Raw genomic sequence first — 24,579 nt, 5'->3', positions numbered from 1 at the left:
GCTCCTCCTGTAGAATGTTTAATGATAGTTATGACATCATAAGACATGTGGTACGAGCGCGATCTTGGCAAAACCGAAAAACTTTGCACCTCTGTATGTCAGAAAACCGCTCCATGGAAAACAATTGAAAGGTGGAAAGAACTCCCATGGGGAATAACATATGTTAATGATGATGTCATAGGTGCCTTCATGATGATGTCATAAATCGACAAGTACAACACTTGATCTGATCAGTATAAAATTTATTGTGCGTGCCTCGGGATACATTGCTGGAGAAAAAGCAATTGATGACATCATTGGTCAGGTGATTTGGCAACCATATTGTTAGGGCATAGCGCATAGGGCAATGCCATCTGGAACAGCGCTTGTCAGTCCGTCTGGTGTTGTATGCCCCTCACTAACTTCCACCAATCAGAGCTGAGGATGTGGTCACATGACAGTGGGCCAGCAGATCCTTCACTCAGCAGATCCAAGCCCAGCTACGTCATTGTTAGACTATCAGCCTTGTCTTTTGTACCCAACTACCATATCGTACTTATAACAGGTATTCAAAATGTTGTACCAATTCAGTTGTAGTTGTTTTTTTTTCCAAAAATGACGATGACTCCAAACACAAGGCCACCTTAAATGATGCATTTTTTGAAGAATAATAAGGTTAAAAGTCTTTGGTCAATCACAAGCACTTACCTGAGCATATAAATGTGTGAACAAGAGAAATGATCACACCATTCACAAACACTTGTGTGGTTACCTGGATGAGAGGATCGGCTAATTCGTTTTCTTTGATGTTAAAAGTCATACCTGTAGCATTAATAATATTTGTCAGAAATGTTTCTGAATTGTCCCATTAAAATAAGATTATGAAACCAAATTTATATTGACTTTTCCTTTAAGTGTTTTGACCTTCACCCCATACAGTGGCTCAAATCATTATCGATCCCATTATCTTCTTATGGTCCAATGGTACTTTTTTGCCAAATACCTGTGTTAATGTATGAATCCTCATGTCACTGCTGTCCCAACACCTGTAACATATTGCGGGTTATAATATCTGAGTCGTATTGCAATCCAGCCAAAATGAAGTGTGTGGCATGGAAATAAACAAGTGCCGATTGCCTCCCTCCGTCCCTCTCCTATCAATGCAAATGCATGCTCTTTATGCAGGTGTGCAAGGTGAAAGATTCGAGCTTGATGGTATGCCAGGCACCTGGACTGGTGGTACCTGCCAACCTAGCAGATACCAAAGTCCATCCTGACGAGTTTGGTTTCATTATGGATAGTGTACAGTCGATGTACACACTCAACAACACACATTTCAGTTATTACCCCAACCCCATTTTCGAGCACCTGAGCACAGTCGGCGGAGGAGCCCATGAGATAAAACCTGGAGCACCCGTCATCCTGAAGGTATATCTCGAGTATGAAAAGATAATTGTCTGGATTTTTTAACATTGAAAAGAAACTATTTTACAATGTCGGTATTTGTTATATAACAGTCAATGCCAAATAATTCACCAATTCATCCTAAACACCAATCTTACTATAATTCACCAAATGTCCGTCTGTCTGTCTGTCTGTCCGTCTGTTCCCAGGTACCGCAAAAACGGCTGAACCGATCGCAACAAAATTTTGGGTGGGTATTCTTGGGACCCCCAGGAGTAAAATAGGCTATATTGTTTTTCCAATTTTTCCAATTTCCCCAATTTTCCAGTTTTTCCAAACACGATGGAATAATATTTACCGATATGAACAGTGATGTGGCTTTTATTGAAATTATACAAATACTGTTTAGATTTTGATGAGAATTATGAATCTGCCGCGAATGCGGAAGTGGACAAATTACACAATGCGCGGGTTTGATAATATCCAAGTACACCCGTCATTCAATCGTAATGTTAAATCGTTAAACGTTAATCGTGTTAATCGTTTTGTTAAAGTATCAATTGATGATTGGAATTGAGTGAATACAAGTACGATTTTGAATTCGTAATTGTGTTCACCCAACCGTACGGAACTTCACATCAGGATTTAAATATTTGTTTATGTCACGAATGTTGTTAAAAGTTTATTTTTTTATCTTAATGTTATTTAATTTGTGATTGGAGTTATGCTGTTTGGAATGAAAAAAGAGATATCGAGTTCAAGTGAATGACGGAATGCCGTGACGGTTTCTACTTTATAAATGTGAATTCGCGGATCGCCATATGCAGATTCGCCATTGACTGGGTATCGAACAAACATATCCGTTTGTTTGCGAACGGGTACGTTTTTCATGGAAGTCCTTCACGAAGTTGCTGTCCATGTCTGACGCGCGACTGAAGGTGCCACAGGAATGTGGAATTTATTGGTTTCATGCTTTAGCATTCGCCGTTTCTGCATTGTCTGTTTGCGTCTGGCCTCCCACCCATGCGTAGCACGGGAACCTCACTAGTAATATGGGGAAGGTACGCATACGTACCTAAGGATGTTGAGCTTCTGTGAAATGAAAAACACAGAGTAAACGAAAAACGAGCGAGTGTGCAGGAACAAACAACAAGCAAAGCATGGTTATGAATGTCATGAAAGAAATTACACACAAGGGCGCAATTGGAATGACCTGGAGATCCACCCGAAAAATTTGCTTATCCTGTTCCCAAATAAGAACGTGGCATTACTCACACATATTTCCCTATGCTCCCATCAGGCATGCTCTCTCTCTCGCTCTCTCTCTCTCTCTCCTCTCTCTCTCCTCTCTTTCTCTCTCTCTCTTCTCTCTCTCTCTTCTCTCTCTCTTCTCTCTCTTATCTCTCTCTCTCTTCTCTCTCTTCTCTCTCTTCTCTCTCTCTTCTCTCTCTCTCTTCTCTCTCTTCTCTATCTTCTCTCTCTCTTCTCTCTCTCTTCTCTCTCTCTTCTCTCTCTCTTCTCTCTCTCTTCTCTCTCTCTTCTCTCTCTTATCTCTCTCTCTCTTCTCTCTCTTCTCTCTCTCTTCTCTCTCTTCTCTCTCTTATCTCTCTCTCTCTTCTCTCTCTCTTCTCTCTCTCTTCTCTCTCTCTTCTCTCTCTCTTCTCTCTCTCTTATCTCTCTCTCTCTTCTCTCTCTCTTCTCTCTCTCTTCTCTCTCTCTTCTCTCTCTCTCTCTTCTCTCTCTCTTCTCTCTCTCTTCTCTCTCTCTTCTCTCTCTCTTCTCTCTCTCTTCTCTCTCTCTTCTCTCTCTTATCTCTCTCTCTCTTCTCTCTCTTCTCTCTCTTCTCTCTCTCTTCTCTCTCTCTTCTCTCTCCCCCTCTCTGTCTTTGCCTCTCTCTTTTTGGTTTGGTATACTTGTTTGAGGTTCATGGAAGAGCTAGAGCAAAATGGAAGGGAACACAATGAAAAGCGGGAAACACCCCAACAGCAGAGTAGAAGTGAAAGTGAGATCAAGGGTAGGGAGAGTAAGAGACATGGGGGTGAACAAGCTGCATACAAACTCAAAACACGGGAAGAAGAGGAAGAGGAAGGAGAAAGCGGGGATGAAAAATAAAAAGGACAAACCAACCAACAACTACCAAACAAAAAGGTGAGAGAGATGGGGGAAAATGACAATAACCTGGAAAAATTGACTGCTTGGGAATGAGGTAATTTGGGGTAGAAGAGATCATGAGCATGGATGGGGATAGTGCTGAATGAGGTAGTGGTGAACAGCTGTATTGAAGCTCTGAACAGAAGAATAGCACAAATTAGACTAGGGAAGTTGATTCCACATGTCAGGTGAGGGTCAGGCATGGGAGCATACGTTGGAGTGGCGTGTCGCCACGTCCACTTTCCACCGACAATCCAGGGGCCTCCATCTGGCCATCCCCCAGACAGATACCTGGCCCATATCTATCTTCCTGAGATGCCGATCAACTTGCTGCAACCACGAGGAACGTGGTCGGCCTGTTGGCTTCCTCCACTCATGAGCCTCCCTCGCTGAGAGAATCTGGTGAGCTGGATCAGCATCAGTAAAATGAGCCACATGTCCATACAGCCACAGCTGACACTCATGGACTATACAGGTAACAAATGTCATCTGAGTCTCTCTCAGTAAACACTCATTAGACACAAAGTTCAAACAGCGATCACCAACAATAATTCTCCAAAGCGACCTGGTACCAAAGGAGTTAGTCTTTTTCTGAGATCCGCGGTCAGAGTCCAAGTCTCACATCTGTAGATCAAGACTGGAAGCACCAAGGACTTAAAGACTTGGACTTTTGTCCTCCTACATAGGTACCGACAACCTCACACCCCATGGTCCAGTAAATCCATGACCCCGCGGGCCTGACCCAGACATATATCGTCTTCTAGCTCACAACATGCGGAGCAGAGAGGGTGAAGAGACACCAACAACAAAGACAGCGGGAGGTGAACAAACAATGGGTGTGGGGAGGAATGGGGCAGGAGAGGACACCTGGGGTGGACAAGATGGAGGGAAAAGGAAACTCTCAGGAGGGAAAAGGAAACTCTCAGGAGTATTTGACATAAATCAAATATATGTGAATTGATTTTTTGATATTCAAGGTGTGCAGATATTCCAGGTGTAGGCAGGTGCAATCCATTGCCTCCACCTGTGTTTGATTTTCCCTGTACGTATTGATATACATAAACCTTAACCATTTTTTACGATTTCAGTTCGTACAAGGACAGTCACATGACCACCTTTTCAAGTAGAATTCGTGTTTCTTCCAACCAAATACCTTTGGGAATGTCTTTGTTCCTGTCGCTGTCAGAAACCAAATGTGATTACTGAAGTGACTTTGAGAGGGTAAAATTTCAAGGCATGTTGAATCTGACATGTTCCAGATATCAATAATTGATAAAGCGTGCCCGTGCACAATTTCTCTTTGTGGAAAATAGTGAACCTATTACTGTGCAGCAGAATGTTTCCTGATGGTTCTGTGACCCCAGGGACGTCACATTATCCCACAAGATGGAAAGTTGAACTACTCTGTGATGATTGGTGATACGGAGTGTGAAGTAACCGTCTCAGAAAATCAAATCTTGTGTGAACCACTCAGCATTACTGGCCTTCATCCTGTTGAGGTGAGTGACAATTACTTGAACCTTAAAGCTTACCGAAAATTTGTATTTCTAAATCTCTAACTTGTTTTTTTTGATGAAGGTACATTTCCATATGGTACATTGGCACATCCTCTTTCCACCTTTTTACCTCCAAACTCTCCATAAAGATCTAGTGGCACATCCTCTTTCCACCTTTTTACCTCCAAACTCTCCATAAAGATCTACTGGCACATCCTCTTTCCACCTTTATACCTCCAAACTCTCCATAAGGATCTACTGGCACATCCTCTTTCCACCTGTTTACCTACAAACTCTCCATAAAGATCTACTGGCACATCCTCTTTCCACCTTTATACCTCCAAACTCTCCATAAGGATCTACTGGCACATCCTCTTTCCACCTTTTTACCTCCAAACTCTCCATAAAGATCTACTGGCACATCCTCTTTCCACCTTTATACCTCCAAACTCTCCATAAGGATCTACTGGCACATCCTCTTTCCACCTTTTTACCTCCAAACTCTCCATAAAGATCTACTGGCACATCCTCTTTCCACCTTTTTACCTCCAAACTCACCATAAAGATCTACTGGCACATCCTCTTTCCACCTTTTTACCTCCAAACTCACCATAAAGATCTACTGGCGCATCCTCTTTCCACCTTTTTACCTCCAAACTCACCATAAAGATCTACTGGCACATCCTCTTTCCACCTTTTTACCTCCAAACTCTCCATAAAGATCTACTGGCACATTCCCTTTCCACCTTTTTACCTCCAAACTCTCCATAAAGATCTACTGGCACATCCTCTTTCCACCTTTTTACCTCCAAACTCTCCATAAAGATCTACTGGCACATCCTCTTTCCACCTTTTTACCTCCAAACTCTCCATAAAGATCTACTGGCACATCCTCTTTCCACCTTTTTACCTCCAAACTCTCCATAAAGATCTACTGGCACATCCTCTTTCCACCTTTTTACCTCCAAACTCTCCATAAAGATCTACTGGCACATCCTCTTTCCACCTTTTTACCTCCAAACTCTCCATAAAGATCGACTGGCACATCCTCTTTCCACCTTTTTACCTCCAAACTCTCCATAAAGATCTACTGGCACATCCTCTTTCCACCTTTTTACCTCCAAACTCTCCATAAAGATCTACTGGCACATCCTCTTTCCACCTTTTTACCTCCAAACTCTCCATAAAGATCTACTGGCACATCCTCTTTCCACCTTTTTACCTCCAAACTCTCCATAAAGATCTACTGGCACATCCTCTTTTCACCTTTTTACCTCCAAACTCTCCATAAAGATCTACTGGCACATCCTCTTTCCACCTTTTTACCTCCAAACTCTCTATAAAGATCTACTGGCACATCCTCTTTCCACCTTTTTACCTCCAAACTCTCCATAAAGATCTACTGGCACATCCTCTTTCCACCTGTTTACCTACAAACTCTCCATAAAGATCTACTGGCACATCCTCTTTCCACCTTTTTACCTCCAAACTCTCCATAAAGATCTACTGGCGCATCCTCTTTCCACCTTTTTACCTCCAAACTCTCCATAAAGATCTACTGGCACATCCTCTTTCCACCTTTTTACCTCCAAACTCTCCATAAGGATCTATTGACACATCCTCTTTCCACCTTTTTACCTCCAAACTCTCCATAACGATCTACTGGCACATCCTCTTTCCACCTATTTACCTCCAAACTCTCCATAAAGATCTACTGGCACATCCTCTTTCCACCTTTTTACCTCCAAACTCTCCATAAAGATAGACTGGCACATCCTCTTTCCACCTTTTTACCTCCAAACTCTCCATAAAGATCGACTGGCACATCCTCTTTCCACCTTTTTACCTCCAAACTCTCCATAAAGATCTACTGGCACATCCTCTTTCCACCTTTTTACCTCCAAACTCTCCATAAAGATCTACTGGCACATCCTCTTTCCACCTTTTTACCTCCAAACTCTCCATGAGGATCTATTGACACATCCTCTTTCCACCTTTTTACCTCCAAACTCTCCATAAAGATAGACTGGCACATCCTCTTTCCACCTTTTTACCTCCAAACTCTCCATAAAGATCTACTGGCACATCCTCTTTCCACCTTTTTACCTCCAAACTCTCCATAAAGATAGACTGGCACATCCTCTTTCCACCTTTTTACCTCCAAACTCTCCATAAAGATCGACTGGCACATCCTCTTTCCACCTTTTTACCTCCAAACTCTCCATAAAGATCTACTGGCACATCCTCTTTCCACCTTTTTACCTCCAAACTCTCCATAAAGATCTACTGGCACATCCTCTTTCCACCTTTTTACCTCCAAACTCTCCATAAAGATCTACTGGCACATCCTCTTTCCACCTTTTTACCTCCAAACTCTCCATAAAGATCTACTGGCACATCCTCTTTCCTTCTTATTGTGCGTGGATTTGTCAGTTTCCCTCATGATTCATCTCATCTGTCATCTTTGCCAGAACATATTAATTACCTCCACTACCGAAGGTGGACAGAGCTTATGCTTTCTCCCCTGATTGCCTGTCTGTTTCGAAGCAGGAAATCTGAAAACAAAAACTATGGATGGATTCGGACGAAACTTGCTAGACACGTTGGTTGTGTAGAAGAAAAAAGAACCACCTTTAGAGGCCATTTTTCCCGCAGAGCAGGGGGTGGCCTTTTTCAGGCCCCGTGGTCCCCTTTTTGAAGCAATGTTTTATGGCCGGATGCCCTTCCTGCCGCGAACGCTGTTAGTCGCCTCTTGCGACACACAGGGAATTACCAGTGAACTGGTACTCAATTTGCCAACCTCAGAGGATGACAGGCTGAGTCAACCCCACTGGCGTTAATTCAGCGATCACCCTGGATTCAAGCCCAGGATCCTAGGATCCCAAACCAGCACCCAAACCGCTAAGCCAACACCAACACCAGGGTGTGTGTGGCAAGGACAAATTTTTCTAGCTTTTGGTGAAGATCCAGACCCGGATACGAGAATTAAAAAAAATTTTAATGCGAATTTTCACCATTGAGAGACAGGGCCAAAAACGATAACATATAGCAATTTTTTTAAATTTTTTTTTTGTGTATACTGAATCGAGGCTCGTGAAAGAGCTGACATTTACTTCACAAACAAATCAACCAGACAAACAAAATATATAAAAAGAGGGAGCGGAAGACAAGATGGGGAGAGAAGGGGAAGCACACAAACACTTGAGAGCACACAACATTTGAGAGCAGGGAGATGTGTGGAAGGGAGAGGGCTTGGGGGGAGAAGGCGTGGGAAGGGGGGGGGGGGGGGTGGGAGAAGTATAAAACACAAGGACACCAAGGACTTTCAGGACAGAAGTTGGTATTTCAAAAAAGTGGAATTGTGGAATTGTGAAAAAGTGGAATTGGGGTGAAATTAGCGGGGGTAGAAAAGATCAAGGTTTTGGATGGGGGAAGATAAGAGATGGTGGTGAACAGCTGTTTTAAAGACCTGGAGGGTGGAGTGGGATTGAAGAGAGTGAGGGAGTTTGTTCCAGAGGTGGGAGAAAAGAGGAATGAAGGAGTGAAGGTGAGTGGAGTCTTGATTTTGGCAGTTTAACCATAAGAGGGTTGCAGGCAGATATTGTGCGACCTGTAGGAATATTTGCGGGACAGAGCCCAGAGAGAGCTGGGGGGGTGGGGGGGGGGGGCAAGGCCGCAGAGGAGTCGGTAGAAGACGGAAAGACCACCAACCTGCCTGCGGTGAGTGAGTGAGAGGCCCTTGGAGTTAGCTTCATCGCGGGAGATTCCAATCATTCTGAATGCTTTGGTTTCAACAGCGTGAAGACGAGCTAGGTGTGAGGCAGGAGCACCAGCTCAGAGGGGAGAGCAGTATTCCATTGAGCTGCGGATGAAAGCCTTGTATGTGATGAGGAGCTCAGGTGTGCCAAGGAAGGACTTCGCACGACGGAGAATGCCCAGTCGACGACTGGCTTTGGAAGCCAGCTTGGAAATGTGGTTTTCCCAGGAAAGATCATAACAGATAGTGAGACCCAAAAGCTTGAGTGACAGAACTTATTGGAGAGGATTATTCAGAAAGTAGATGGGAGGGTTTTCCAGTCGGTCTTTTCGGAGAGACATCGTAAGAGTGTGAGATTTGTCAGGATTGAAAGGCATGTTCCACTTGTTTGCCCAGTCTGTGATTTTGTCCAGGTCTGCAGAGAGTGAGGAGGCTGCAGACTGCCGATCTGAGGGATGAAGAATGGAGCGACAGAGAGTAGAGTCATCAGCGAAGAGATAGAGAGGATTTTCAAAAGAGTCAAAGAGATCATTGATGAAGACCAGAAAAAGAACAAGGCCCAGAACACTGCCTTGGGGAACTCCAGCCTGAACAGGAAGAGGAGATGAGAGAGACCCATTCAGGGCCACACGTTGACTACGACTAGAGAGGAAGTCCGCCAGCCATGCGTGGAGATTTCCATGGATACCAAAAGAGGAGAGTTTGGTGAGCAGAGCGGGGTGCCAGACCGTATCGAAGGCACGTGATATGTCGAGGGAGACAGCTCTAATTTCCTGTTTGGCATTGAGGACCTCCATCCATTGTTGAGAAAGCAGAAGCAGCATGTCCAGGGTAGAGTGACCTGGTCTGAAACCAAATTGATGATCAGAGATCAAGCCATTGGAGAAGAGGAAAGATTTCATATCTGAAGCAATGATGGATTCCATGACTTTGCTGATAATTGGGAGAAGGCTGATTGGTCTGTCGTTGCTGGGATCTGTTTTTGCACCTTTTTGTGCAAAGCGGTGATGTAGGCAGATTTCCAAGCAAAAAATAGATATTAAAAAAAAAAAGTGGATGGATTATGCCAAAACCTGCTTGGATGAGTTTGGTAGGTGACAAGAACAAGCCGATTATATTTTGGTTCAGGTCCGAATCCAGATCCGGCCTATCAGTGGGATACAAATATAAACTTTACTGCCTGGCAGAGGTATGCACTCTACTGAAGTTTGTTGTGTGACAGGGACGAATTGATACGATTTAGATGAAGATCCGGATCCAGATACCAGAATTTGAAAGTGGTTCTTCACCATTGAGAGGGAGAGAGGGTCAAAAATGATATATAGCAGGATATCTCAAAACATTATGGACGGATTTGGACAAACTTTGGTGGACAGGTTGGGCATGTGACAAGGACAAATTGATTCGATTTTGGTGAAGATCCTGATCCGGATCTGGATGTGTCTTTTAATTATTATTTTTTTCTTTACCAATGACAGGTGAAAAACCATATACGTAATATTTCAAAAATGTTGTGGATGGGTTATGACAAAACTAGATAGATGAGTTGGTTTGGTTACAAGACCAAGCCGATTAGATTTTGGTTCAGGTCCGAATCCAGATCCGGCCTATCAGTGGATACAAAACAAATGAGCTCCGACCAACCGATCATCTGTCCATGTACTTTTGCGTATGCAATATTTCAAAAACAGTTTAACATTTAGCTTCCCTATTGCAGATATCTATTCCTCATGACATTATCTCGAGCTGATTAGGTCATGTCTGTGATTGGTTGAATTTTGTTGCCACGGCAACCATCTCAGTAACTTTGCTTGTGTATGCAATATTTCAAATATCATTGAACATTTACATTTCATATTACACAGATCTATTCCTCATAACAACCAAAAGGCAGGGGATTTAGAGTATCGGCTCCTTGTTAACTTATTATTGATACATAATACCATCCTAATGTGCATATGTGTAAATTACTCAAATGCAACGCAGCATATATACTTTGGGAAGTCACCAACAGGTATTAGAACTCATTTTCGATCAAAATACAAAACGAAGAGCTGACTGACCTTAGTTGTGGAATTATATTTATGTGTCAGAGTTTTACCTTCCCAAGTCAACTGGAGGTCATGTCTCATGGAAATAGAAAACAGTGGGTTATGTTGTCCTTCTTCTCAATAAGAAGATTTTTCAAGTATTTTTATTGGTTGATCTTGTGCGTTATTTTGTCTGTCTGTTTGTCTGTTACTCGCCTACAGGCCAAAATTCAAAACCAATCGTCATGAAACTTTACCAAGTTCTAGAGGTAGTCACAACTGAGAAGCCTTTTGATTTTCAGGTCAGAGGTCAAAGGTCATCTTGAGGTCAAATTTCTAAAATCATCATCTTTCATCTGAGAAATCGTCAATTTTCATTTCATTGACTTGAAAATTAAACAGCAATGACATAGTGGCTCACTGAACTGGGAAACCAACGATTTTTGGATTCAAAAGGTCAAAGGTCAACTCGAGCTCAAACCTCTAAAATCAATTTACATCTGAGAAATTGTCACTTTTCATCCTATTATATTGAAAATTAAAAGTGTGATTACATAGGGCAGGCATCACTGAATTGGGAAAGTAACTATTTTGAGGTCAGAAAGTCAAAGGTCAACTCAAGGCCAAACTTCTAAAATCATCAATTTTCATCTGAGAAATCATCAATTTTCATTTCATTGACTTGAAAATTAAACAGCAATGACATAGTGGCTCACTGACCTGGGAAAACAACGATTTTTGGATTCAAAAGGTCAAGGGTCAACTCGAGCTCAAACCTCTAAAATCATCAATTTTCATGTTAAAAAAAGAATCAATTTTCATCCGATTGGCCTGTGCTTATATGATTAAGATTGTCAATTTCAATCTTAATGAAATGAAGAATTTGAATTCTCCATGGCAACTTTTTTTTACTGGGGGGGGAGAGGGAGGGTGGATTTTGCAAGAATCGTGCTCTGCACGACGTCTTTCTTGTTTTATTCTATTGCTGGAAAAACAATACACATTCTAAAATGAATGCTATCATGCCAGAAGAACCTTGAACACGGAATGATCCAATCACTTTATATCTTATATGGTCATTCTGGTACGTAGTGTTCGATACTGTGTCCTAGGTGTGTTTTTCGTACGGCTGACCAACACTCGATCAGAACTTGAACTTTGGCAATTGAACATGCACAGTTAATCAAATCTGTACAAAAAAATATTTACATAGTGAACTTTCTTACATAAATGTGCAAACATGAATCGTTGTTACTTTCGGCAACAAATTTTGCACTGTGATGTAAATTTGTGAACCCTGGATGATGATCTGTGGTTTTCAGGTGCATGTGGGTGACCTGCGCTTTTATCCTGGCACAGTTCACATCCTGTCGGAGAGTCTACTCAGCCTTACTGCCATAGTTGGCATTGCAGTTGGTGGTGGCTTGCTGTTATTCGTCATTGTTGTGGTTCTCATAGCTTACAAGCAAAAGTCAAAGGAAAGCGACCAGACGCTGCGGCGCCTACAGATGCAGATGGACAACCTAGAGTCACGTGTTGCTCTGGAATGCAAGGAAGGTTGGTTGATGTCACTTTGAAGTTAAATGAAACATGTCAATCTCACAATATTTGTTCAAATGTGTCATTTAATAGTATTACACATTTGCTTCACTGGAATGTGTGCTGGCAGCTTTTGCGGAGCTTCAGACTGATATTAATGAACTAACAAGTGATCTTGATGGGGCTGGAATCCCGTTCTTGGACTATCGCACATATGCCATGAGAGTCCTTTTTCCTGGAATTGAAGAGCATCCAGTACTCAAGGAACTTGAGGTGTGAGATCTTTTCATCTCTTCATACCCTCTCCCGAATCACGGCCCAGGTATAAACAGTGTTTCACTGGTAGGCCGATGCATCGATGTGCGTGCCGTCCCTGGGATGGGTGTTAAACTGGGCTACATTGAGGAACATCTGAAAGAACCCTCTTAGCGGCCTTGCTGCCCCTCCGTACCATCCTCCTCCAAAAACAAAACAGTGAAATATGATGCAAACAACTATGCTTTTTGAAGCAACATGTGAAAATGAGGGTAAATGTTTTAGTTTTTCACAGCGCCCCGTTGTACTTAAGAACACCTAGCTCAGACCTCTACGACAATTGAAACTTGCGCACTGCTCTCTCATGTCCACAGGTTCCTGGGACTCGACAGGAGAGTGTGGAGAAAGGTCTAAAGCAATTTGGGACATTACTCAACAACAAAGTGTTCCTGCTCGCATTCATTCGCACCCTGGAAGCTCAGCGAAGCTTCTCCATGCGTGACCGTGGGAACGTTGCTTCACTCATCATGACAGCACTCCAAGGCAAGATGGAGTTTGCCACTGATGTTCTCAAGCAATTGCTCTCTGACCTAATTGAGAAAAACATTGAAAGCAAGAATCATCCCAAGCTGCTGCTTCGACGGTGAGAAGCATATTTTCTGATGGGAAGCATTATAGAAGAGTCAGGGTGTTGCAGCCACATACAGACATTGTTTAGTTCGTCTAGACTCCTAGAATATTGATATGATGAACAAACCTGATTTAGGGTGAATTCAGGAGCCTAATTCTCTTGTTGTTAAGGTGATAAATTCCCACCATCATTTTATTTAGATGCAAAAATATTTTTATACCCAATTGTATCATTTCGTTATATATGTTATTAGGAAATGATAGAGTGCATAAATTATGTTATATTTAAGGACATACATCATACTTCTGCTAACTAGCAAATGTTCAATTATTTTGTTACATCAACATAAGGAAGATCCCAAAGGCAAATTAAAAATAGATGGTGACTGGTTGAGATAATGCATTGTGAAACAAGAACGACACTCAGTAGAGCACATACATCCGCCAGGCTGAACAGTTTACGTTTTGTATCCCACTGATCGGCCGGATCTGGATCAGGACCTGAACCAAAATCTAATAATTTCGTCCATGTCACACACCTAGCCTCTCCACCAAATTTCGTCCAAATCTGTCGACAATTTTTTGAGATATTCTGTTCACAGACATACGGACTGCAGACGGGGGTGAAAACATAACCTCCGTCCACCTTCGGTGGCGTAGGCAATGGCGTATGCCATGAATGTTTTGATTTATACACTCATATCTCTCTATAAGCACGGGATATGTTCATGAGTGGAGAGGTTGGATACATCAGAAGGACCAAATGATTACACTTTGGTTATGATCCAGATCCGGTTCTGAATCTGGGAATTTTAAAAGTAATTCTTCACAATTGAGAGATCGGGCTAAAACCGATATATAGCGTGATATCTCAAAAAGTTCTGCATGGATTCGGACGACACTTGCTGGACAGGTTGGGTGTGTGACAAGGAAGAATCGATTCAATTTCGGTGAAGATCCGAATCTAGATCCAGATACGAGAGTTTTAATTTTTTTAAAGCAATTCTTCACCATTGAGTGCTTGGACCAAAAACAATATGGTGCGACATTTCAAAAGGTTATGGGCGTCTTATGACAAAACGTGGTGGATGAGTTGGGTAAGTGATCAGGGCACACACTGGGATCATTCATCCCAGCAAGCTGGTACTCAATTTGCCGACCTCGGAAGGAAGACAAGCTGAGTCAACCCTCCTGGTGTTAATTCAATGATCGACCGGGATTCGAACTCAGGATCCTAGGATCCCAAGCCGGCACCCTAAATGCTAAGCCAACACCAGGCTCAGATCTGACCTATGAGTGGGATATAAAACGTAAACTGTTTAGTCTGGTGGAAGTATCCTTTCTACCGAGTGCATTCTACTTATTATTATATTATTATCTGAAAAAAGGAGTTCTGTTGAGTGAATATTTCTCCATATTTTTGTTTACTCTTCCCATCTGTATTTTATTCTTACAGTACTGAGTCTGTTGCTGAGAAGATGCTCACTAACTGGTTTACCTTTCTCCTGCACAAGTTCCTGAAGGTATGTTTCTTCATACCACATGCTTTGTTAAATACCGGTACTTCATGTGTTCTCATCATAGGGAAACTAGCAATGTGTAGCATCCATCCGCAGTGATGGGAAAGCTTAAGTTAATCCATCAATTTGAATTATTTCATGGACTTTAAAAACGTCAATCATGTTGTACTCTTGTTTTCACTCCGAGCCAACCCTCTGAGCTACTTATATACCACCCACCGCAAAATGGTGGTGCAACACCGTGCAGGGGAGGTCTAATCTGTATTAAATCTATTTTAATCGAGATGTTAACCCTTTGAGTACGGATGACGTCCAGTGCCGCAACCCGCGAAAAAGTTTTGTGTATGGATGACGTTTCTACACGTCATCGACTATACCTATAAATATATCGTCAGTACGTGGTGGCATTGAATTTATACACTGAACTACTGCCTGGAGATTGTTTATAGTTACTCTGGCTTAGTGCAGACGGCAGCACAAGTCAGTTGGATCGTCTGCTGCATGTGTTTTGGCGGTCTGAACTAAGTACACGTGTGCTGAGATTTCTTGTAAAAAAATATGGCGTCTCGTAATGTACGAAAGCTTACTGCGTCGCAAGATATAGAGGATTTGATGGCCACAAGTGACTCTGAAGACATCGATGGCTCTGAAGATGACTCTTATTCAGATGGTGACCTGTATTTTAGTACAAAACGTCGTGGGGGTGGAAATTGTGTTTTTGGCCAAAATTAATCCCATACCGCGGGTATTTTTATCAAAACAAAATCCCGTACTCAAAGGGTTAATGTTAATGTTGATTTTAAAGATTACGGTAAGGGACAATAAAGGTACTGACTATATTGCATCAAGAAAGGTGACATGAAAATGTAAAATAATCAATCGGCAGCGTTTCAAATGCAACGCGGGAAGTGGCCGCCGTAAACGGGAGACAGACAAACGCACGGTCTGCCACTACGGATCGCATCATTTCATAAATGACCTGAATATTAATTTATTTTGCAGTGGTTTCATCCCCTTGCTGATGTAGCAATTCCCCTCGATTTTTTATATTTCTCATCAGGGTATCAAAAGTATTTTACCCCTAAAAATATTTATCAAAGACATATAAAGGGTCACAATTTTATCATGCAGATAAAACGTACGGTACTTGATGTTTCATTCAAATGCCTCTAAAAGCTATTTATTCCACATCAGGAAGATTTGCTTAACATTCCATCTCAGGGTTCTTCTCTTTCAAGGTGATTATTGATGGCTACCAGATCAATTCCCAGGGTTGGTGTCCTAGTCTTCTGCATTTTGATGATATTTCCCATGTGTGAGTGATTTGAGGATGGCTAGTACAGTTGAAATCATTCGGATGAAGAATCCCACTCTGATAGCCTATGATTCCACAGTGGAGCTTCCTCGGAATTTTTCTTCATTGAAACACCATTTCTCAGTGGAACACTCTCCCATTAACCATATGATGGTCTGAAACAGTACATTAAGACTGTTAATTATTTGTCTATTATGGGTATGCAGGTGTCATCTGATACCTCAGGGAGATGGATGCCCCTGCCTTGCATAACCCCAGGTCACCTGTGGGCAACGTGCAGTACCTGTCAGACCCCCTTACTAGGGTAACGGTCCGCAGCCATGCGGTTTAAATGGCAGATGGCGCTTCATATCTGGTGGATGAGAGTCCAGTCAACTCCAACAGCATGGGTGGAAGAGGGTGAATTCCCCAACGGCCAGCAGATAAACGGAGAGGAGTGGCGACCCCCGTCTATACCACACACTTACCCGTGTGTACCAGCCATAGGAAGGCAATATGATGACAAACACACCATCATTGCCCGCGGTCGATTGCCTCCTGACGAATCGTTGTTGTGCTGACGTCGCTTCCAGAGGCAGTTTGGAACTCGGTAGTGAGTGTTGCAACTGAGGACAGATGATTTTTATGCGCTACGCACATTAGCACTCGCCGGTCCCTTTCTGTGAGCTTGTGTGGTCTACAACTTCGCGACTGAGCTGTTGTTGCTCCGAGACGTTTCCACTTCACAATAGCAGCACTTGCAGTTGACCAGGGCAGAAATTTAACGAACTGACTTGTTTGAAAGGTGGCATTCTATGACAGTGCCACGTTGAAAGTCACTGAGCTCTTCAGTACAGCCCATTCTACTGCCAATGTTTGTCTATGGAGATTGCATGGCTGTGCGCTTGATTATATATACCTGTCAGCAATGGGTGTGGCTGAAATAGCCGAATCCACTAATTAGAAGGGGTGTCCGCATACTTTTGGTCATGTAGTGTATGTGTACCCTAACCCTAACCCTAACCCTAACAACTATGGTAACTAACCAGTCCAAAGAGTCATTGGGTCACTAAGCTTTTAATAATTTTGAATCAATATTGCCAAGAGCGTCGCATTCCAATTTCAGTCGCAAAATTGGTGAGAATCGTGAACTTGAGGGTCATTGTATGAAATGGGGCACATACTTGGCAACCTCCGTCAGATAAGATTGGAAATGGTATCAAAATGTTGGAAAAGGGCGCCTGGTACAAATTATTGATGAATGATGCTATTTGGGTGCACGATGTCTTTAAATAATTAAATGTAAAACTATATGATTGAAAAAACCTAATTTTGAGCGGCTTTGGGCGCTTATTTCTATCAGATTTGAAAGTTCATTGTGGCCTTTATATTTATCACTGGTGCATAATGAATTTCATATCATTGCCAGTAAGATACAAAGCTTTGATGAAAATACTTGTATACATTCTTTATACACCATAAACTGAAAATTCTGTCAACCGGAGACCTTAGGGGTAGCTTTGTATATTGAGTGATAAAACAGAGAAGGGCAAGAGCTACACACTGCCTGCTATCACACATTTTCCATCTCAAGGGACCCTAGCCTTGCTAAAAAATCACAGTTGGCTTTGCTCTCTCTGACTGATGACGAAAATGTTGGGCTCTAGCTCAAGACTTAAAGCATGAGTGTACAATTTTCAGAAATGGAAATGGATGTCCCATGATCTTCGATATGAGAGGGATGCAAATTTTGGAATTTATATTGATTTAACTTTTGTAAACTTATTATATTTTAATCTGCACCTGTGTGTTTTGTGTGTCCAGGAGTGTGCTGGAGAACCCCTCTTCATGCTGTACTGTGCCATAAAGCAGCAAATGGAGAAAGGGCCGATTGATGCCATCACGGGCGAGGCACGATACTCACTGAGTGAGGACAAGCTCATCAGACAACAAATAGACTACCGCACTCTGGTCTGTAATTTACTGCTTTTTGTCTTTACCCATGCCACATGCTGCTCTTTACCTGTCTTTGTTCTTTCTAGGCTTGAGGTTTAAAAAAAATCTTCCAACTATGACTTGTAGAAAGATGACTTATTGCATAACAAGTAGTATATATATATATATATATATATATATATATATATATATATATATACATACATACACACACACACACACACACACACACACACACACAGAATCTTGTTTCTCAGTCTGAGAGTCGTTTAGGTGCTTTTTTACAAACTCCAAGCAGGCTTTCATGTGTCTTTCACTGAGGAGAGGCTTCCGTCTGGCCATTCTGCCATAAAGCCCAGATCGGTGGAGTGTTGCAGTGATGGTTGTCCTTCTGGAAGTTTCTCCCATCTCCACACAGGATCTCTGGAGCTCAGTCAGAGTGACCATCGGGGTCTTGGTCACCTCTCTTACCAAGGCCCTTTTCCCCCAATTGCCCAGTTTGGCCGGGCGGCCAGCTCTAGGAAGAGTCCTGGTTGTTCCAAACTTCTTCCATTTAAGAATTATGGAGGCCACTGTGCTTTTGGGAACCTTCAATGCAGCAGAGATTTTTTTTGTAGGCTTCCCCAGATCTGTGCCTCGACACAATCCTGTCTCTGAGCTCAGCAGGCAGTTTCTTCGACCTCATGGCTTGTTTTTTGCTCTGATATGCATCGTCAGCTGTGAGACCTTATATAGACAGGTGTGTGCCTTTCCAAATCATGTCCAATCAATTGAATTTACAACAGGTGGACTCCAATCAAGGTGTAGAAACATCTCAAAGATGATCAAGAGAAATGGGAGGCACTTGAGATAAATTTCAAGTGTCATAGCAAAGGGTATGAATACTTATGTAAATGTGATATTTCAAGTTTTTTATTTTTAATAAATTTGCAAAACTTTCTAAAATCCTGTTTTCTCTTTGTCATTATGGGGTATTGAGTGTAGATTGATGAAGGAAAAAATGGATTTAAACGATTTCAGCATAAGGCTGCAACATAACAAAATCTGAAAAAAGTGAAGGGGTCTGAATACTTTCTGAATGCACTGCATATGTAGATTGTTACGTTTGTCAGGGGAGGGGATGAAATACCTTGATGAAGCCAGGATTGTATAAATTAGCATGGATTGTGTGATGCGAAGGAGGCACATCAATGTTTATAAGCAGGGAAAATTGTGAGCTTAAGAGTGTTTATGCGTCACCACACGGAGGGTGGTTTTGTGTTAGTTAAATAGAGCTTAAGGATAATTCCCTTCCTGTGATTTTTCCCTTCTGTTTTTACATTTTAAAAGAGCAGCCTTTAAAACCCTCGTTCCGCCAACAACAACAACAAAAAAACGAGTGCTCCTTTAACCAACATGAATGATAACAACAAAGGTCCATTAAACCACAAATACCGGCATAAAAGCCGACAGAGACTTGAACATCTGCCGATCGACAATTAACCCCGCCCACAAATCAAGCAAGGAAAAAGGCCATGCCCCAAAGTTGGGGATTGGTCGAGCCAACCATGGAGCGATCGAGTGGAACTCGGCGATTGGCCGGGGTGACGTCGGTGTGACGTGATCGAGAGACAACGAGAGGGAGGAGGAAGAATCTGTCTCTCTCTCTCTCTCTCTCTCTCTCTCTCTCTCTCGTGCTGGCGGTTGGATCGGGCGGTCACACTTTGTCTTTTGTCTGTCGGTTGGCTCGGCTGCTTGTCTCTCGCGTGACACTTGTGAGAGTGTTCGTGCAGTGGAAGAGGAAGAAGCAGTCTCTCTCTCGTGCTGGCTTTGGTCGTGGGCGGTCACACTTTGTCTCGGGTGCAATCGTAAAGAGAACTTGTGGAGCCCTGTGTGCCTTTGCTACGTTGAAGGAGGTGGTGTTGTTGGAATGTGGGCTCATCAAGGAGCTGGGATCCACGTGGCATGTGACAGTGGAGAACGAAAGGCGGCCATCTTGGCTGCTTGCTTAGCGCCCGGGTGTTTCCGATGCGTGGTTTCGGCACCATTGCTGGAACATTTTCCCACGCAGGTGGCTGCACGGACTGCCGCGACCATCAAGCTCCCTGGCGCATTTTTGGGATGTAAAGCTAAGTGCCGGCACTATAAAAAGGGAACATTTCTTTTATTTTACCTTTCCCCGGTGTGTCTGTATTTGTGTCAGCGTGGAGGGTCCATCAAGTAGAGCTATAGATTTTTTTATTTTTTTTACCTCAACCGTCATTTTTATTGGTTTACAATTATTTAATTAAACCATTATTTGTTGCATTTCATTTCTTGTATTGTTGACTTTCCTTGTCTCGTTTTTGTGTTTGTGGGTTCAAGGAATAGCCCCGTGTTTTGTCCGTGCAGTTAAGCACTTTGGATCTTTCAGTCCCACGCACGCCAAAAAGTACCGCCAAATTTTCGGTTTGTTCGCCTCGGCATTTAAGGATTGTTCGGCTATCCGTCCAAGGCTGGTTTTCATCGTTCATGGACCTAACAATATATATATATATATATGTATATATATATATATATATATATATATATATATATATATATATATATATATATATATATATATATATATATAATTTAGTGCTTCAACCTAATGAGGGAACGCCGTGACGTCACCGCCACGTGCGTCCGCCCTGTCTGCGAAGCTCCTGAAGAGCCATCCCACAGCATCAACATACATCATAAAGATGTTAATTCAGTTACCATCAGAAGTGCATGAAAAACTCAGTTGCCGACCTGGTTTCGCCCTTATTGTTGCATCATCAGGGCAATGCAGCGAGCTTCCCATACACTTATGACTCTGAAAACTTTTCGGTTATATATCAGTTATTATGTGACTCCACACTGTGAGTGGAGAACCGCCAGTAAGGTGTCCCATACAGCCCTTACTGCACCTTACTGGGATCGATAAGCACCTCCTGCCACACGGTACATTCCACCCACTGCATGGAGTTTACCTGGATGCGGTTGGGAGTGCAATTACTGCATATAATTTAGTGCTCCAACCTAATGAGCGAACGCCATGACCATCAGTTGTTGTTTTCATAGCCAACTATTTGGCATTACAGAAGTTTCAAGTAATTTTGTTTTCAAATTTACTCTAGGATGTCATCTTAACAACTTTGCAAATATATTGCTGGATTTTGGTAAACATTTCTGCTGTCCCTTAAATATCATATCGTGAATAAACAAGTGAAAACAAATTCAGTTCTAGACACGATATGGTATATTTCATGTTATTTGGGGATTTACTTTGCCATTAATGATTCGTAGGTTTCACGGGGGCAGTTTCATAACCTGGCCGGTTTCTTTGGTAACTTTAAAGTTTCATCCATTATATGAGATTTTGGAATGTGAAATTGTTTCATCTTTAAAGTTTGCTAACTTTAACATCTTTGCTAACTTTAAAGTTTCATCCATTATATGAGATTTTGGAATGTGAAATTGTTTCATCTTTAAAGTTTGCTAACTTTAACATCTTTGCTAACTTTAAAGTTTCATCCATCATATGAGATTTTGGAATGTGAAATTGTTACATCTTTAAAGTTTGCTAACTTTAACATCTTTGCTAACTTTAAAGTTTCATCCATCATATGAGATTTTGGAATGTGAAATTGTTACATCTTTAAAGTTTGCTAACTTTAACATCTTTGCTAACTTTAAAGTTTCATCCATCATATGAGATTTTGGAATGTGAAATTGCTCTTTTATAACTCTTGGTCTACGATTATCTCTGCAACAACATGATACGTCATGAGTGTAAATGTAGAATAGGACATTAGATAAGGTTCGCCATGCTGTTTGTTCTCAGACCTTAAATTGTGTCAATCCTGACAATGAGAATGGGGCAGAAATTCCTGTGAAACTGCTCGACTGTGACACCGTGACCCAGGTGAAAGACAAACTTCTGGATGCTGTCTACAAAAATGTGCCATACTCCTTACGACCAAGGCCGTCGGACATGGACTTAGGTAATAATGTTTCTTGGAAAACTGCATTTTAGTCGAAATAAATTGCCATATTAAATATCATCTCTTATCTTCCCCCATCCAAAACCGTGATCTTTTCTACCTCCGTTAAAACGCCCCAAATCCGCCTCTTTGAATCCCCAGCTTCTTTCCTGGGGTTCCTAAAAGTGTTCATTTGCTTTATACCGTGTACCCCTCCCTCCTCCCCAGCCCTCCCCCTTCCACAGATCTACCGGCTTCTTTCCTGGGGTTCCTAAAAGTGTTCATTTGCTTTATACCGTGTACCCCTCCCTCCTCCCCAGCCCTCCCCCTTCCACAGATCTACCGGCTTCTTTCCTGGGGTTCCTAAAAGTGTTCATTTGCTTTATACCGTGTACCCCTCCCTCCTCCCCAGCCCTCCCCCTTCCACAGATCTACCGGCTTCTTTCCTGGGGTTCCTAAAAGTGTTCATTTGCTTTATACCGTGTACCCCTCCCTCCTCCCCAGCCCTCCCCCTTCCACAGATCTACCGGCATCCCTGTTCTCTTCTGTTGTTGTGCTTGTGTGGTTCCCTATCTCTCCCCCTCTTGTCTCCCGCTCCCTTCATTGTATGTTTTATGTGTGTGTGCATGTTTTCATGTTCAATGTGTTGGCTCTTACAAAAAAGTGAGGTTGTATAAACCTCATTAAAGTGTTCCTGTATTTGTTTACTTTGATTGATCCCTCATCTTTCCCCCTCCAACCACCCACACCTCCCCCCACACATCCTCTCCCCACCAACCCCAAAATGTAGAACAGAGTGAATTGTTATTTACAAGTTCAGATTTTAAGCTCAGAGATGTTGATATGTTTAAGGATCACCTCATTTTGGTGCCTTCCTCTGCAGAACTGACCACGATCATGACATCAAATCATTTATTCCCGTGTCGAAGGACTGAAGCACCTGAAATTGGGTCACCTTGAATTTTGGAATAAATGTTTTGTAGAACATCCACTTACCTCACAAGACAAGAACGGCACTCGGTAGAGCGCATACCTTCGCCAGGCTGACCAGTTTAAGTTTTGTATCCACTGATAGGCCGGATCTGGATTCGCACCTGAACCAAAATCGGATCATCTTGTTCTTGTCACCTACTCGACTCATTCACTAAGTTTCTTCATAATCCGTCTACAACTTTTGGAAACACCATGCTATATATCATTTTGGCCTCATCTCTCAATTATGAAGAATCACTTTAAAAGTGATTTCTGCTCACAGACAACCAGACAGACAAATAGACAAACAGGGATAACAAGCGTTACGCCTAGGTCCCCCGTCGGTGAAGTCATGTGAGTTGACAAAGTGGAAGACGCAAGGCGGCCATCTTGGATTTTGACGTAGCGACCCAATTTTTAATAGCGTTCTCCCTTATGCGTAGATACACCCACACACCAGATTAGAAGTTGGTACTTTGCTTATTTTTCAAGATATTCCACTCACAAGGTTCAGACATATAAAAGGTGGCGGCCATCTTGGATTTTGACGTGGCGACCCAATTTTCAATAGGGTTCTTCCTTATGCCTAGATACACCCACACACCAGATTAGAAGTTGGTACTTCGCTTATTTTTCAAGATATTCCACTCACAAGGTTCAGACATATAAAAGGTGGCGGCCATCTTGGATTTTGACGTGGCGACCCAATTTTCAATAGGGTTCTTCCTTATGCCTAGATACACCCACACACCAGATTAGAAGTTGGTACTTCGCTTATTTTTCAAGATATTCATCTCACAAGGTTCAGACATACATGGCGGCGGCCATCTTGGATTTTGACGTGGGTTGCACCCACACACCAAATTAGAATTCGGTGCTTCGCTTACGCATGCACGCACGCACGTCCGCACGCACCGACGGACGCACACACGGACGGACGGACGGATGCACACGGACGGAGGGGAAAACCATAGTCCCCCTTTCGCTCCGCGGTGCGACGTGGGACAAAAACATAACCATGTGGAGTCCAAAAAAATGGAGTCCAAAAACAAGCGCGGTTCCTGGATTGCTATATTACACGGGGTGTTCCAGCTCGCTGCTGCTCCTTATTGATAACTTAGACCTGGAAGTCTGGCAGTGATAATTACTTGGCATTTTCTTGAAAGCCTTTCATACTTTTTCATCATAATTGCTTGTCCAATTTGTTGAACTTTATGTTTTCAAGGTTGTGCACAAAGCGAGACAAACTATAATTAACAGTTGATTGGAATATTTGGCATTGTGACCAGAAATGGCGTTGTTCTTTCCTCTTAGAATGGCGACAAGGCCGGTTGGCTCGCATATTTGTACAAGATGAAGACATTACAACGAAGATAGAAAATGACTGGAAGAGGTTAAACACATTGGTACATTATCAGGTACTTTCTCATATTTGTGTCTTCACCAGTTGCTCTTAATACCTGATTGCATTTGTTTGTTTATTTACAAAGGTTATGAGAACATCGTGCAACAGATGTAACGGCACAAAACTGTGAAATTTGTTTAAAATATAAAAAATATCTCAGATGTCCAACATTTTATCCGTTGAGTCACTATCGTCAGGTATGATACAGGATTCTTTGTTCAGA

General features: G+C 42.4%; 1 protein-coding gene across 2 annotated transcripts in view; it reads left to right on the top strand.

The window, feature by feature from the left end:
- Window positions 1–24,579, top strand: part of LOC137425632 (plexin-A1) — a 235,555-nt gene that overhangs the window by 187,959 nt on the left and 23,017 nt on the right. For both annotated transcript variants that reach the window (XM_078776907.1, XM_068114238.2), the window contains exons 18-26: window positions 1,165–1,407; window positions 4,899–5,033; window positions 12,140–12,374; window positions 12,487–12,629; window positions 12,986–13,254; window positions 14,698–14,764; window positions 17,880–18,026; window positions 21,841–22,000; window positions 24,266–24,369. In XM_078776907.1, coding sequence (XP_078633033.1) covers window positions 1,165–1,407; window positions 4,899–5,033; window positions 12,140–12,374; window positions 12,487–12,629; window positions 12,986–13,254; window positions 14,698–14,764; window positions 17,880–18,026; window positions 21,841–22,000; window positions 24,266–24,369 — 1,503 coding nt within the window. The remainder of the gene's footprint in view (window positions 1–1,164; window positions 1,408–4,898; window positions 5,034–12,139; window positions 12,375–12,486; window positions 12,630–12,985; window positions 13,255–14,697; window positions 14,765–17,879; window positions 18,027–21,840; window positions 22,001–24,265; window positions 24,370–24,579) is intronic.

Source organism: Myxine glutinosa, chromosome 4 (genome assembly GCF_964187855.1).
Source record: "Myxine glutinosa chromosome 4, kmMyxGlut1.1, whole genome shotgun sequence".
Lineage (NCBI taxonomy): Eukaryota > Metazoa > Chordata > Myxini > Myxiniformes > Myxinidae > Myxine > Myxine glutinosa.
Note: the sequence above shows the minus strand (reverse complement) of the source record. Positions and strands in the feature narration are given on the sequence as shown.